This window comes from Rhinichthys klamathensis, unplaced genomic scaffold (assembly GCF_029890125.1).
Source record: "Rhinichthys klamathensis goyatoka isolate OS25496 unplaced genomic scaffold, OSU_Roscu_1.1 h1tg000111l_1, whole genome shotgun sequence".
NCBI lineage: Eukaryota > Metazoa > Chordata > Actinopteri > Cypriniformes > Leuciscidae > Rhinichthys > Rhinichthys klamathensis.
The window spans coordinates 11,732,590-11,747,500 of NW_026606649.1; the positions used below are offsets into that span (position 1 = coordinate 11,732,590).

The following is a 14,911-nucleotide window of genomic DNA, read 5'->3' on the forward strand; positions in this document are numbered from 1 at the left end:
ACTTGGTATATGAACAGCCCAAAAAATTGGGGACAGGATTTGAATAGTCTAAGTGGTTGTAAAAAAAATAGTCACACTCAGGACCTTCGGGTCCAAATGGACCCACATAGGAAATGAATGGGAAATTGGCAAAAATGTGAAAATACAGAGTTTTTTTGTGCGTACAATCTACAAATCAGCCACGATCCAGAAAAAAAGCACACAACAGTGAAGGGGTGAATCTATAAAACATCAAGAGTGCAAAACAGACACATCCACACACACACACACACACACACACAAACACACTTTTATACACATACACACTAATAAATTCAGATTACATATGGGTTTTGAATTTTTAAAATGCTCAGTTTGTCCACCAGATGACATCCATCTCATTTCAAAAATTGCTTTCATGAGGCCTAGGCTTGACTCTAAAATGAAATACAGCTTTCATAAAAAAAAAAAAAAAAAAAAATGCTATTATATTCAATGGGGAAAAAATGGGTCATAATTATTGCATTAATATTAATTATAAATCATTTTTATTTTTGAAATTATCTCAAAACACCAAAAAAGAAAAGAAAAAATATTATAAAAAAAAAGAAAAAGAAAAAAAAGAAGATTTTTTTAAAAAAAATATGAATCCTGCCCTTTGGGTCCATTTGGACCCGAACACCCCAAGTGTGACTGTTAAACGAACAACCCCAGAGGGTTAAACATTAAACTAAGATGCATTTTATACTGTAAAAATGGAAAAGGTAAAGATTTTTGCAAACAGAAAATAACACGCATAACAATTTTCCCCAGTATAAATGGTCTCTATATATGCCAAACTTGAATAGTGCTTATATAACAGCACTTGTCTCTTAGATGCATTATTCTTTAAAAGCTTGACTTTGTGACAAATACCACATTACACCATTAAATGCACAAGAATTTGTAAAGGCTCAGTGTTTTTAATGTGTTTATTTTACACAATCCACCTCCCCCGAACATAACCAAAAAAACACAATAATCAATTTGAACTTCACTTGAAGACTTTGTAGTAAATATACCAATATGACACCCACAGACCCAGCTATCCAAACCACACATAGAAGACAGATAAAACATTACAATCATTATTCATGCCCTCCGAACAGGAAAGCAAGAAGAGCTGCATCTTAAACACTGTACATCTGACATTATCAATCAGGATCTCATGACACAGGACGTCCTCCATCATGTCCACATGGTGCATTGCTACAGTTTGACTGAGAGTTGTCACAGCAGAAGATAAGTGATGTGAGAAAACACCGCATTTATTTACATCTAGCACAGACATTCATGTTTATTTATTACCGAAGCTTTTAATGCCATTAGAGAATCGTTGGACTGTTTCCTCTCAGGATGTAATGTATGCAGTCATCGACACAGGGAATGGATCAAAGATTTCGGATTGTACCGAAATTTAACAGATGACTCTGACCCGCAGTGAGATTTGATGGCTCAGAAGGTGTCATCGCAACAGGAAAAGTTTCTGTCCAAATCCTCATTATCTCAGCTTATAGACACAGGGAGGTGAGCAGCGCTGCACAATTTACACTTTATAAAACACCAGAATCTGTGAACGTTTTCAGAATGGGGAGGAAATGTGTGATTCAACTTGATTTTAAACTTGACATTTGCTTCATTGGATAGAAATTGGCATAGCTGAGATTTTGTCGTGCACAGCAGGAAGATGTTGGCTGGAAAAGTTCATACTTTATCAGAAAATACTGTGTGCATTTTAATGAGGATGAAGATTTGAAAGACCTGCCCAGATCTCCAAAACAATTTGAGCTGATAAATATTAAAAGGTGTATGATGTGTACATGGTTCAAGCTCTGAACCTAACATAGATATTATGCTTATTGAAAACACAAGTCAAAATGTACTTATTTATATCATACAACTTCTCCTGCTCTAATCCGCATTCATCACATTCTGAAGAGATGTTTTCATAATCCATTAAAATGTAACAATATGTAGTTGAATCACCATAAGTTTCCAGATTCTGAAAACTGTTCACATCTTTGTTGTTCGCATAATTGCAAGTTAGAAACATGGAATTTTGGGTAAAACAATTAAAATGGCAGCAGCTTCGACTTAATGGAAGTACATATTTCAAATATCTAGTCTGCATCATTATTGGTCTTGTTTTATTAAAGCTGTGTGTCACATACTTTCTTTGTTCTTAAATATTTAGCAAGAGAATACAGAGGTGACAGAATTACATATTTTGCCATAATCTACTGTTCAAAGGTTTGGGGCTAGTAAGATTTAGTCCCTTATGCTCAACAAGGCAGCATTTATTTGATCAAAAATACAGTAAAAATAGTAATATTGTGAAGTATCTTTACATGAATGTAATACAAATTTAATTTATTCCTGTGAAGCTGAATTTTCAGCAGTGATTACTCCAGTCTTCAGTCTCACATGATCCTTCAGAAATTCTAATATGCTAATTTCTTGCTCAAGAAACATTTCTTATTATTATCAATATTGATTCTACTTAATATTTTTGTTGAAACCGTGATTCATTTTTACAAAAGACTTCCTGATGAAGAATTATTTGAAATAGATATATTTTGTAACATTAAAAAAGATAAAATGTCTTTACTGTTACTTTGATCATTTTAATGCATCCTTGCTGAATAAAAGTATCAATTTCTTAAAAAAAAAAAAAAAATCTTACTGACCCCAATTTTTTGAGTCCAAGCACATGAATGAATCAGAGTGGAATCTCTGATTTCATAAATGCAGCAAAAATAATATTAACCAATAACATCAGTGATCAAATTTGATCTTGATGGATAAAATCAAGTTCCATTTGGAAATGTCACTTTACGGAAGTTAAAAGTGGGCATTTCTTGACTTTGAGGGGAAAGTAAATCCTGCATTAAATGAACAAGAACATCCGTGGGCTAGTTTTAGCTGAAACACTATTGCAACATCAAGGGTCCGGTTTTTTTTGTATGCGTTTTGGCCGTTCATTTACACGTTATTGTCTCAGTGTAAACTACAGAAGCACAAATTTGTGGGAACGGTGACGTCATGTAGGCCTACATGCGTTCTACGTGTTCAGTCTATAGGTGCGTAGTGTTTCTTTACAAAGTGAGATCGCCAACTACTGCCAAATAATACAGCGTTTTTAGTCATTTTCACAGATCCGCGTGAACGTGAATCATTTTGATAACGTTGTTGTCTGCATGCAAAAAACACAAAGGAAAAACCTCTCTGTTTTTAGAGCATCGTTGTCGTGTAAACCTACCCCAATATTTGTGGATTTCTGCAGGGAAATGGTCTTGAGCTCTGAGAACAAAATCCATCATTGAACATTTCTATGCTTTCTTAATTATACTTGACATTTATTATTATTTCTCTTTTGTGCGTAACTTTAATCTGTGGTTCAAACCGATGGAAGAGTTTTGAACTGAACTCTGAATCACTGCATCCCAGAGGAGGAATCGAGAACATTTCAAATGGATAAAAAAATAATAATACATGGACTACAGCACTGTGTCTTTGTATGACCAAAAACATGAACGACAACAAAAAGACCCAACCAACTCCTGATGACTGCTTTAAAAAATCTGGACAAAGACCTATCACGACAAAACAATATTCAAAACTCCTACAAGACCCGGACGGGTATAATATCACACCAGCAGAAGGTCCTGTGCTTAAACATTCAGCTCAACAGTCACCAATCTGATGGTGTGTCATGTCATCATCCATTTGTCTAAACCATTCTGCTCAAGTATTGTTTTTTTCTTTTTGAGTTTACTTTGGCAAAAACAGTCATAGCGAGATTCCCATGAAGCAATAACATGAAACTTTGGGAGATGAAAGTTTTGAAACATTACTCTCTGAGTCTAGTCTTTCGTCCTTTCGTCCCAGTGAAGGGCTGCAGTGTTCCACACTGTCCCAGTATTTGTTTAGATGTGTTTGTTTTGTAGCTCTTTTTCTGTCAGTCAGTCAGTTTTTAGGCATTGTTGGAGTCGACCTCTCCTAGCAGCCAGTACGTCCTCATCCGTCCCTTTCCCTTCATCTCAACATCCCCTCTGAGCTCCAGCTGGAAGCAGTTGAATTCCTCCAGTATGGCCCGTGTGGCTTCTGACACATGGATCTTCAGGGCTGATGGAAGATGTATCAGTACACAGTAGATTAGTAAAAAAAAAAATAACACACTATTTTTTTTTTTTTTTTATCAAATTAATAACTGTAACTAAGGTTCATTATATTGTTTAGTTGCAAGCAAAAGAAATGCAGTTTATAATTTATTGTAATTTATATCAATTAAAAAGCAAAAATGAGTCTGACATCAGAAGTATACAATAAATAAGTAAAAACAATAAATGTTTTTAATGTCAATTTATCAATTTAATGATCCTTGCTGAATAATGACCGAAACCAAATGACCAATATGACCAAACATATGTAAATATTAACAGCTATTTAAGGATTCATCATCCACTTGATGAATGAGTTTTCAAATTGTCATTGCTCTTCCCAGGATAATACTGTTACTTATTACTATATTTTTGTATATTATATGATCATTATGGCTCCCCACTGCACAGTTTTACTCTGTAAAGTGATTTACAAATCCCTAATCAGTTCAATTGAATAAACGAATAGAACCGGGTTTCACATTCAAAGAGGTTAACCAATCATTACAGAGATCATTTATATATATCATTTTTAAAGATGCTGTAGTAAAAAATGGGTTCCATTCCATCCGTCAGAAATGATAATTTTTAACCACACTACTGTTCAAAAGTTTAGGGTCAGAAACATTTTATTTATTTTTTTAAAAGACATTACTACTTTTATTCATCAAGGATGCATTAAATTGAACAAAAGTGACAGTAAAAACATTAATAATGTTACAAAAGATTTTTATTCTTTTGAACCTCATCAAAGACTGCTAAAATGTATTGCTGTTTCCACAAAAATATTAAGCAGCTCAACGGTTTACAACATTGACAATAATAAGAAAAATCAGCATTTAAGAATGATCTCTGAAGAATCATGTGACACTGAAGAGTAATGATGCTAAAAATTCAGGTTTGCATCATAGGAATATACATCTTAAAATATAATAGATTTAATATATAATAGAAAAGTTATTTTAAATTGTAACAATATTTCAACGTATTACTGTTTTTTACTGTACAAATAATGCAGTCTTTGTGAGCATAAGATACTTCTTTCAAATATATATATATATATATATATATATATATATATATATATATATATATATATTTAAAAAAAAAAAACGAAACGACCCCCAACTTTTAACAGAAGTGTAAATTACAAATACTGCAGTGAAAAAAACCTTCACTAACATAATAAATGGACTTCAGGGAAAAATAAGTGCAACAAGTGTAGAATATGACCCCTTTAAAAGTCTGGAGGCACCTCACCTTCTCCATTGGATTCCATACGTGAAGATGTGTTGACTGTATCGCCAAACAAACAATACCGAGGCATCTTCAAACCAACCACCCCTGCACACACAGGACCTGGACACATGAAAACACACACTCAAACATATTACCGCCAGTCAAACCTCTCCATTACAGTCAGTCATGAACAAACAGATACGTCCCAGTGAGGGCAGACTGCTCTGTGCTCTACTTGTACTCTATTAAACACTTTCATGACCCATGATCCTCACCGCTGTGGATGCCGATGCGTAGGCGGAGCTGCTGGCTGGGTCGGTGACGGATTCGAAAGGAGTGAACGGCCTCCAGCAGAGCCAGAGACATGCGGGCAATCTCGCGTGCATGCAGTTTCCCGTTCCTCATGGGAAGTCCCGACACCACCATGTACGCATCGCCGATGGTCTCCACCTGGGGGCGCCACACAAAAACACATCATTACCCTTGTAAATAAGAAGAGCATGATCCTACTGAATGTGCACTTGTAGTGTATTTCAAATCTTAAAAGTATATTTAAAAAATCTATACTAGCAGATATTATAATATTAATGAAATTAAAGGCCTTGTATGTGTACTTAAATAGAGTATTTCATGACTTTGTTTTTAACATAATTAGGATTTTTGGTTACACTTTATTTTAAGGTGTCCTTGTTACAGTGTAATAATTATACATTTAAGTACTGAGTAAAATTAATGAGCTACATGCACTTACTATAGGGTTAGGATTAGGTTTGGGTTAGGGTTAGTTGCATGTAATTATGCAGATATTATAGTAATTACTATGGAGACTATAGATGTAACGTAACAAGGACACTGTAAAATAAAATGTCACTCACTATTTTACGGTGTCTGTGTTACAGTTTAAATATGCATTTAAGTACTAAGTAATAATAATTAACTACATGTACTTACTATAGGGTTAGGTTTAGGGTTAGTTGCATGTAATTATACACAATTTGTAGTAATTACTATAGTAACGACATGTAATGTGTAACAAGGGCACTTTAAAATGAAGTGTTACCAGATTTTACATTTCAATACACTTTATTTTAAGGTGCCATTTTTACACTGTAATTATACAAATAAAAACGGAGTAATATTAATAAACAATTTGTACTTATAACATGGACTATATAATGGGATATGGGTTTGGTTTAGGGTTAGTTAACCCTTTAAAGAAGTACACTTATTTTGATGTGTTGACTAACATAAAGCGCTTATAAAGTAAGTGTGTAATTCAGTGTTACATTTAAAGTTAATATATTTTAAATGTACTAAATTACAATTTTATCATAATAAATGTAATTACTGATATGTAATTACTCATTTATTTACATTCAAATTTCAATAAATGAAATTAAAGTATGTTTATAGTATACTTAAAAATGTTTGTCAGTACATTCAATGGTAAACTTTAACCATATTTCTAAGATAATAGAATTATGAAATTACATATAAAGATGTACTCAAGTCCTACTTTAGCGGGTCAAAAACATTTTTATTTAATTGCAACTAACATGTAATAAAGTGCCTGAAAACATTATTCAGATTGGACTTAACAATGAAACATTTGATTAAAATGCTATTTATTTTGTGAGTGCACATTACTAGTCTTGTGGTAAACAAACATCCGTGCAAGTTAACTCACTCACTCTCTCACACACACACACACACACACACACACACACACACACACACACACACACACACACACACACACACACACACACACACACACACACGCACACGCACACGCACACGCACACGCACACTCTTTGTAATCTTTAATCAATATGGCCTTCGTTCTCTGATGACGTCTTTGGTAGAACATCACCTTCAAATGTCAGTCTGCTTTGACATCGAGGTGAATGGAACCTACTTTTCTAGATTCAATCAATTCCCAGTGGAAAAAAACAAGCCACACCCTCTATTTTCACTCAGAAAATACATCACAATACTGAAGTAAAGTCGGTCGCAACTTTAAGTATATTCCTTTAAAGTATATTATTTCTGTAATCGGCTCACTGATTGTGAGATGCATCTCAGCCACTTAAACTAATCAAGCGCTCATGTTGTTGAACAAATGCTGAATGTAATGACTGTCTGGAATTACCTTGTACACATCAAAATTGTCGATGATTGCATCAAAACAAGTGTAGAGATCATTCAGCACCGTCACAACCTGTGGCATGTACAAATCGACAAATAGATAATCTGTTTTAACTCAGTACTGTACTCATGATTGTCGCAGTAAACTACAAAATTAGCATTTAATTATTTCCGTGCATCTCCTTGAGGTTTTCTTACCTGCATTGGTGTGCTCTCAGCTGATAATGCGGTGAAGCCCACAATGTCACTGAAATAAATGGTGACCGAGTCAAAGGCTTCTGCCTGCACCATCTCACCTCGCTTCAGCTGCTCAGCCACTGAGCTGAAACAAAAACACACACAAACAATGAGACACGGCCTCATGCCAGTGAGAAAAGCATTTCAATGGACAAAAAAGCTAAAAGATGCCTTGTGGATTCAGACTTTTAGACCCCACTACAGTTGCTTGTGCTCTTTTTTTATGGTGTATAAAATCTGTGCACATCACTTTGTATGAATCATTTAAAAGAACCGGTTCAAAATATTTTTTTTTGTGAATAAATGTTGCATTGGAATTACACATCTCACATTTTAGTTTTTTACAAACACCACCGATCAAAAGTATTGGGCGGGTAAATAGGTCGTTTTTTTTTTTTAAAGAAGTCTCTTATGCTCACAGAGGCTGGATTTGTATGATCAAAAATGGGAAATATTATTACAATTTATAAACACTTTTCTATTTCAATATATTTAAATTTTTTATTTTAAAATATTTTTGTGAATATTTTAGTGCATTTTAGTGATGTGAATTTTCAGCATCATTAGTCCAGTCTTCAGTGTCACATGATCCTTGAGAAATCATTCTAATATGCTGATTTGCTGCGTAAGAAACATTTCTTATTATTATCAATGTTGAAAACAGTTGTGCTGCCTTAATGTTTTTGTAGAAACCATGCAACATATTTTTCAGGATTTTTTGATGAATAGAAAGTTCAAAAGAACAGTATTTATTTGAAACAGACATCTTTTGTCGCATTATAAATGCCTTTAATGCAATTTTTGATTAATTAAATCCATCCTTGATGCATAAAAGCATAAATTACCCCTACAAAATCATACTGATCTTACATTTTTAGTTGTGTGATTTACAAACTCTTTGCAAATTGGTTTGAACAAATCATTATTAAGGTGTTGGTAGTGCTTCCAAAACAAAAAGCAGAAATAAACAGGAATAAAAATAATTTATAAATAAGAAAGATACTGTATGTGTGGGACTCACTGTGGGAGGATCTGATAGAGCAGAGTTTCAGCTTTACGTTTCTCCTCATGGTACGCCTGCGTCCTCTCCTCCACCAACTCCTCCAGGTTATTGGCATACTGCTCCATACGGGACAGGAGGTTATCCAGGATGTTGGAACCATATCCACTGAGGCCAAAACAGAGAAGGTGAGGCAGAGACGAGATGTGAATGTGTGTCTGATCACTGCAGCATGGGCAGTGCATGCAGATTTCCACAAAATAAATAATTTTGTGGAATTCACACCCATAATACACAACGTTGATTTAATATATAATGATTAGTATATTAATTAATAAACATATTATTAAGAAATATTAAATATTTTTATTTGATTGACTACCGATGAGAGTTTATGTAGATGAACGTCTCAGTTACGTATGGTAACCCTCGTTCCCTGAAGTAGGGAACGGAGGCGTACATCGTGAGTGACCGACGAATAGGAATCTTGCTAGAGAGGCCAATCTACTTCGAGTGAAACTGACCGAGCCAATGCACATTGGCGTGCAATCATTTGCAACAGCTGCTCGGCCACACAGTGCGGGTATATAACGAGCAGCATGTGCGATTGCACTTCAGCTTTTTGCTGAGGAGCCGAGCCGATGAGCTGGCTGCCCTGGCAGGCCGCAGTAGATGTGGAGACGGGACATACGTCTCCGTTCCCTCCTTCAGGGAACGAGGGTTACCATACATAACCGAGATGTTCCCTATCAGTTGGTTACTCTCGACGTACGTCGTGATCGACGAATAGGAATCCCTACCAAAGCGCCACAGCTGCTGACCCCATCCAGCGCCCCGTGCAAGCCGCTTTCCCCTTCTTGCCTGGAAGGACAATAGGAGAGGGCTTACACAGAGTGTATCTGTCACTGTTGTTCCGGGATAACCCATACAGTGAGATTATTGGATAACACTGGGAAAGCGTGCCCTTTCTGTTAGGAAGGAGAACACTGCGAAACCCATCTTCTTCCCCGAAGGAGTTATGGGGAGATATACATATGGACTAACCCGAAGGTTGTACTGCATATGAAATACTGGGTGACTTTAGCCCAAGGGAAAGACCCAGGCTTCTGTTGAGGAACAGCCGTGGCAGAATACACATATGGGATCCCCGCAGGGTCACACATATGGGACCCAGCCTAGACCCGGTTTTCAAGGATTCAACTAATAAAGGCCTGGAGCCGGATGCTCCGCCACATCCGGGCCGAGGGTGTTGGAGGACTCAACAGGTTTTTCACACTGGAGTAATAAGGGTGCACAGTAGGGTGTAGCAAGCCGACAGAGCCGGGCCTTTTAGTGCTTCTGCCCGTTTAGGGTGAGAACACGGGAGGAGACCGGCTCTACACGTAGGCTATAATATCTAGCAAACGTGTTAGGTGTCTCCCAGCCCGCAGCTCTACAGATATCTGTTAGCCAGGAGCCACGTGCCAGTGCCCAGGAGGATGCAACGCTTCTCGTAGAGTGAGCATGCAACCTGAGAGGGCAGGGCACGCCTTGTGCTTGGTAAGCCAAGGCGATGGCATCCACTATCCAGTGGACCATCCTCTGCTTGGAGACAGCCTTTCCCTTCTGCTGGCTTCCGTAACAGACAAAGAGCTGGTCTGAGGTCCTGAGACTTTGAGTTCTGTCTACGTACAGTCGCAGAGCGCGGACAGGACAGAGCAAAGCCAGGGCTGGGTCTGCCTCCTCCAGGGGCAGCGCTTGGAGGTTCACCACCTGGTCCCTGATGGTAGTGGTAGTAACCTTGGGCACATAGACAGGCCGGGGTCTCAGTACAACATGGTTGTCACCCGGCCCGAACTCTAGGCACGATTCGTTGACTGAAAATGCCTGCCGGTCTCCTACCCTCTTGATAGAGGCCAGTGCAACCAGCAGCAAAGACTTCATGGAGAGAAGCTTTAAGTCTGCTGATTGCAGAGGCTCAAAGGGAGCATCCTGGACTGCTCGAAGCACCAGGGAAAGGTCCCAAGGGTATGGAGGGTCGAGGAGGATTTAACCATCTTGCCCCCCTAAGGAACCTGACGACCAGGTCGTTCTTTCCTACTGTTTTGCCATGTTGTCGTGATATGCTGAAATAGCGGCAGCATGTACTTTGAGGGTGGAGGGAGAAAGCCTTCGCTCCAACCCTTGTTGCAAGAAGGAAAGCACAGACCCTATCGAACATCTTCGGGGGTCCTCTCGGCGAGAAGAACACCACTCGACGAACAGGTTCCACTTGTACGCACGTCTCGTAGATGGCGCTCGCACTGAGGTGATGGTGTTAAGTACCTCTGGGGGTAAGTCACCTAGAACCTCCACGTCCCATCCAGGGACCACACATGGAGTTTCCAGAGGTCCGGACCCGGGTGCCATAGGGTGCCCCGTCTCTGAGTCAGAAGGTCCTTCCTCAGAGGAATGGGCCAGGGAGGTACTGTCACGAGGAGCATGAGTTCTGGGAACCAGGTCCAGGTGGGGCAATAGGGAGCCACCAGAAGGACCTGCTCCTCGTCCTCCCTGACTTTCCACAGGATCTATGCAAGTAGGCTTACTGGGGGAAACGCATATTTGCGGAGGCCCCGGGGCCAGCTGTTTGCCAGTGCGTCCGTGCTGAGTGTTCCCTCGGGACAGGGAGTAAAACAACAGCTGGCAGTTGGAGGTCTCTGAGGAGGCAAACAGGTCTACCTGAGCCTCCCCGAACTCTCTCCAGATCAGCTGAACTGCCTGGGGGTGGAGTCGCCATTCTCCCGGGAGCACAGCTCGTGATAGCTCGTCGGCCACATGGTTGAGCACACAGGAGACATACATGGCTCGAAGCGACCTCAGATGCTTCTGACTCCAGAGGAGGAGATGGCGGGCGAGTTGCGACATGGGACGGGAGCATAGACCACCTTGTCGGTTGATATACGCAATGGTCACAGTGTTGTCCGAACAGACCAGCATGTCCCTGCCCTGTAGCGGCCTCTTTAAGCGGCTCAGTGCGAGACGTACTGCAAGCAACTCGGGGCAGTTGATGTGCAAATGCAGTTGGGGGCCCGTCCACACCTCTGACACTGCATGCCCGTTGTAAGTGGCACCCCAGCCGGTGGTAGAGGCATCTGTGAACACCACAGCAACTCTGGACATCTGTTCCAAGGGCACTCCTGCCCACAGGAATGAGGGGTCTGACCACGGGCTGAAGGTCTGGTGGCATGCCAATGGGATTATCACACGGTGAGTGCCGTGATGCCACGCCCATTTCGGGACTCGGCCGTGAAACCAGCGCTGTAGCAGCCTGAGCGGTTTTACCGCAGCTGCCGCTGCTATATGCCCCAGGAGCCTCTGAAAAAAATTCAGTGGGACCGCCATCCTGCCTTTGAACGTGTTTAAGCAGTTCAGCACCGACTGAGCGCATTCCTCTGTGAGGAACAGAGAAAAGAGATCCTCTGCACGGGGGAGAGTTTGCTCTTTTCCCAGTTGACCTGAAGACCCAACTGGCTGAGGTGCCTGAGCACGAGGTCCTTGTGTTCGCATAACTGATCTCGAGAGTGTGCGAGTATGAGCCAGTCATCGAGATAGTTGAGGATGCGAATGCCCTGTTCTCTCATGTGACTTTCGTGAAGACACGGGGAGACAGGGACAGGCCGAAGGGCAGGACCTTGTACTGATATGCTCGACCCTCGAACGCAAAGTGCAGAAACGGCCTGTGTCAAGGAAGAATCAAAACATAAAAGTACGCATCTTTCAGGTCGATCGCTGCAAACCAACCTCGGGGACGGACGCATTCGAAAATGCGATTCTGTGTGAGCATTTTGAATGGTGGCTTGTAGAGAATCGGTCGTAACCCACCGCCTTTCTTGGGTACAATGAAGTAGGGACTGTAGTACCCTGACCTCATATCGGCTGGAGGGACTGGCTCTATCGTGTCCTTCGCCAGTAGGACTGCGATCTCTGCTTGCAAGACATAGGCAATGGCTGCTCTCACTGTAGTGGAGTGGATGGCCCGAAACTTGGGGGGACACCGGGCAAACTGAATTGCATAGCCGAGCCTGATGGTCCGAATGAGCGAGCGAGACGGACTGGGGAGCTCTAGCCAGGCTTGCAGAGACCATACAAGCGGGACCAAATGGACCGTAGGCGTACCCGCAGTGGGGCAGCGAGGTGGAACACAAGGACGTGGCTCAGGAGGCTCTCTCTGGGAGGCGGCCCATGGCGGGGTCTGAGTGTGCTGGGCAACGAGCAGACTGAGGGGCCGCAGGCGATGGTGTGGAGGCAGCAGCTGACCGCCGCAGCAGGATGTGTTTAATCGCCTCAGTCTGCTATTGTACAGCCGAGAACTGCTGGGTGAAGTTCTTGAACGCGTCGTCGAAGAGGCCGGTCTGGGACATGGGGGAGTTAAGGAACCTGACTTTGTCGGTCTCCCTCATGTCAGCCAGACACAGCCAGAGATGGCGTTCCTGGACCACCATAGTGGACATCGCACGACCCACCCACCGGGCATCACCTTTGTCCGCCCCTTTGCAGGAACAAGAGTCTCGACCGTAGCTCTGAGATGGTCATCTTCCCACAATGGGTACATGACTCATCCACGAACGCTGCCTCAGCGTGTTCAATGCCCAGACACGCGATACAGCACTTGTGACCTTCCCGTGATCGCAGGTAACGACCGCATCCAGAAACACAGGTAGAGTGACATCTTTAAAAAGATGCGCTCTACCCATGTAAGCTCTTTTAGGGACTGCTCTCCTTGGTACTGAAGCACGCAGGGGAACGGCCGCAGCTAACACGGACAGGAATGTGCACTTGTCGTGTGCTGTCTCTCTTTTTTGTTTTGCTCAATTTCAAAAACAAAAAAGAGAGAGAGAGAGAGAGAGGAATTCGACCAGTTCTGAAAATATACCTTACATTATGCATACAAATTTCAACCAAAAATCTTGATGTTGAAAAAAAGAAGCAGTGCTATTTGGTCAATTTGTAAAGTCACTTGTTTATGAGATGATTTGTGTTTCAGGTACCGGTTATTCTTGCGGAGCAGTACTTTAATCTGGCTGAAATCTGGCCTCTCATTGACATCTTCTGACCAGCAGCGCTGCATCAGCTCTCCTATCTCATCGCTGTGGCTCTGAGGACACAGCAGTGGACGCAGGTACGGCCACCGGCCCTCCACCACACGCTCTATGATCTCTGAACCAGAAATCACAGACAGCAAAGGAGGAACATGTAAATAAACATTCTCCGGACAATGAGTTACACAACTCTCTATCACACAGGAACTAACATGCATAGATTAGAAAATAGAGTTAGCATATCAAATTTTACAGAAAAAACAGTGAGAATGATCGGACTTCCTGCTGGTGTGAGAAAAAGAGAGACAGAGACAGAGACAGACAGAGCAAATATGTGAGAAAAAGAAAGTAAAAGAGATGAAAGTGTCATTCACAGGTTTTGAGAAGACCTTGGTCTTCACAGCAATCAATGCGAGTGATGATGACAGGACCTTCCTGTCTCACTACACTTGGGAATATGTCAAATAAAAGCTCCTTTATCTTCATTCTTGGACCTTTAAGTGCATAGCTGGCTCTAAAATACGATTGGATGAACCGCTTTCAACACGGCTGTAGCTTATTTATACACAAGTGTGGTTCTACTAGTTTTCAAACAAGTTTCCACTACCCTGTTAGCCATTGTTCATCAAGCACATAGTCCCGTCTCAAACTCACTCACACTTTTGGTTGAGCCATTGTTGCCACTCAAACAAACTTGTGGCTTTAAAGGTGCCCTAGAATGTGAAATTGAATTTATTTTGGCATAGTTAAATAACAAGAGTTCAGTACATGGACACAGGGCCGGCGCTCCGCACACGCACATCACGCGCTGCGCGTAGGGCACCAAGTGCTTGGGGGGGGGCACCAAAAAATCTGGGTCGTGAAAAATCATCACAATAGGCTACTAGTATAAATAACAAATAAAATATGTCTAAAGCATGTTAATATACAAAAGCAATACAAAAGTAATATAGGCCTAGACCAAATTAGTCGAGAAAAAGGTGAATCTCATTTTTCGTCTCCCTCTGGTGCCCCCCCCCCCTTCCCCACCTCCCAGTGGTCTGTTCGATTAT

The 14,911-nt window shown here is 41.0% G+C and overlaps 1 protein-coding gene across 1 annotated transcript in view; it reads right to left on the bottom strand.

The window, feature by feature from the left end:
• Positions 1-3,884: 3,884 nt before the first annotated feature.
• The window catches only part of npr1a (natriuretic peptide receptor 1a), a 135,848-nt gene continuing 124,821 nt past the window's right edge, over positions 3,885-14,911 (bottom strand). Inside the window, exons 16-22 of the mRNA XM_056254509.1 lie at positions 13,809-13,977; positions 8,824-8,970; positions 7,764-7,887; positions 7,570-7,638; positions 5,693-5,867; positions 5,439-5,537; positions 3,885-4,143 (exon numbers count right to left, since the gene is read on the bottom strand). Of these exons, the coding sequence (XP_056110484.1) occupies positions 3,992-4,143; positions 5,439-5,537; positions 5,693-5,867; positions 7,570-7,638; positions 7,764-7,887; positions 8,824-8,970; positions 13,809-13,977 (935 nt within the window). The 3' untranslated portion in view covers positions 3,885-3,991. The remainder of the gene's footprint in view (positions 4,144-5,438; positions 5,538-5,692; positions 5,868-7,569; positions 7,639-7,763; positions 7,888-8,823; positions 8,971-13,808; positions 13,978-14,911) is intronic.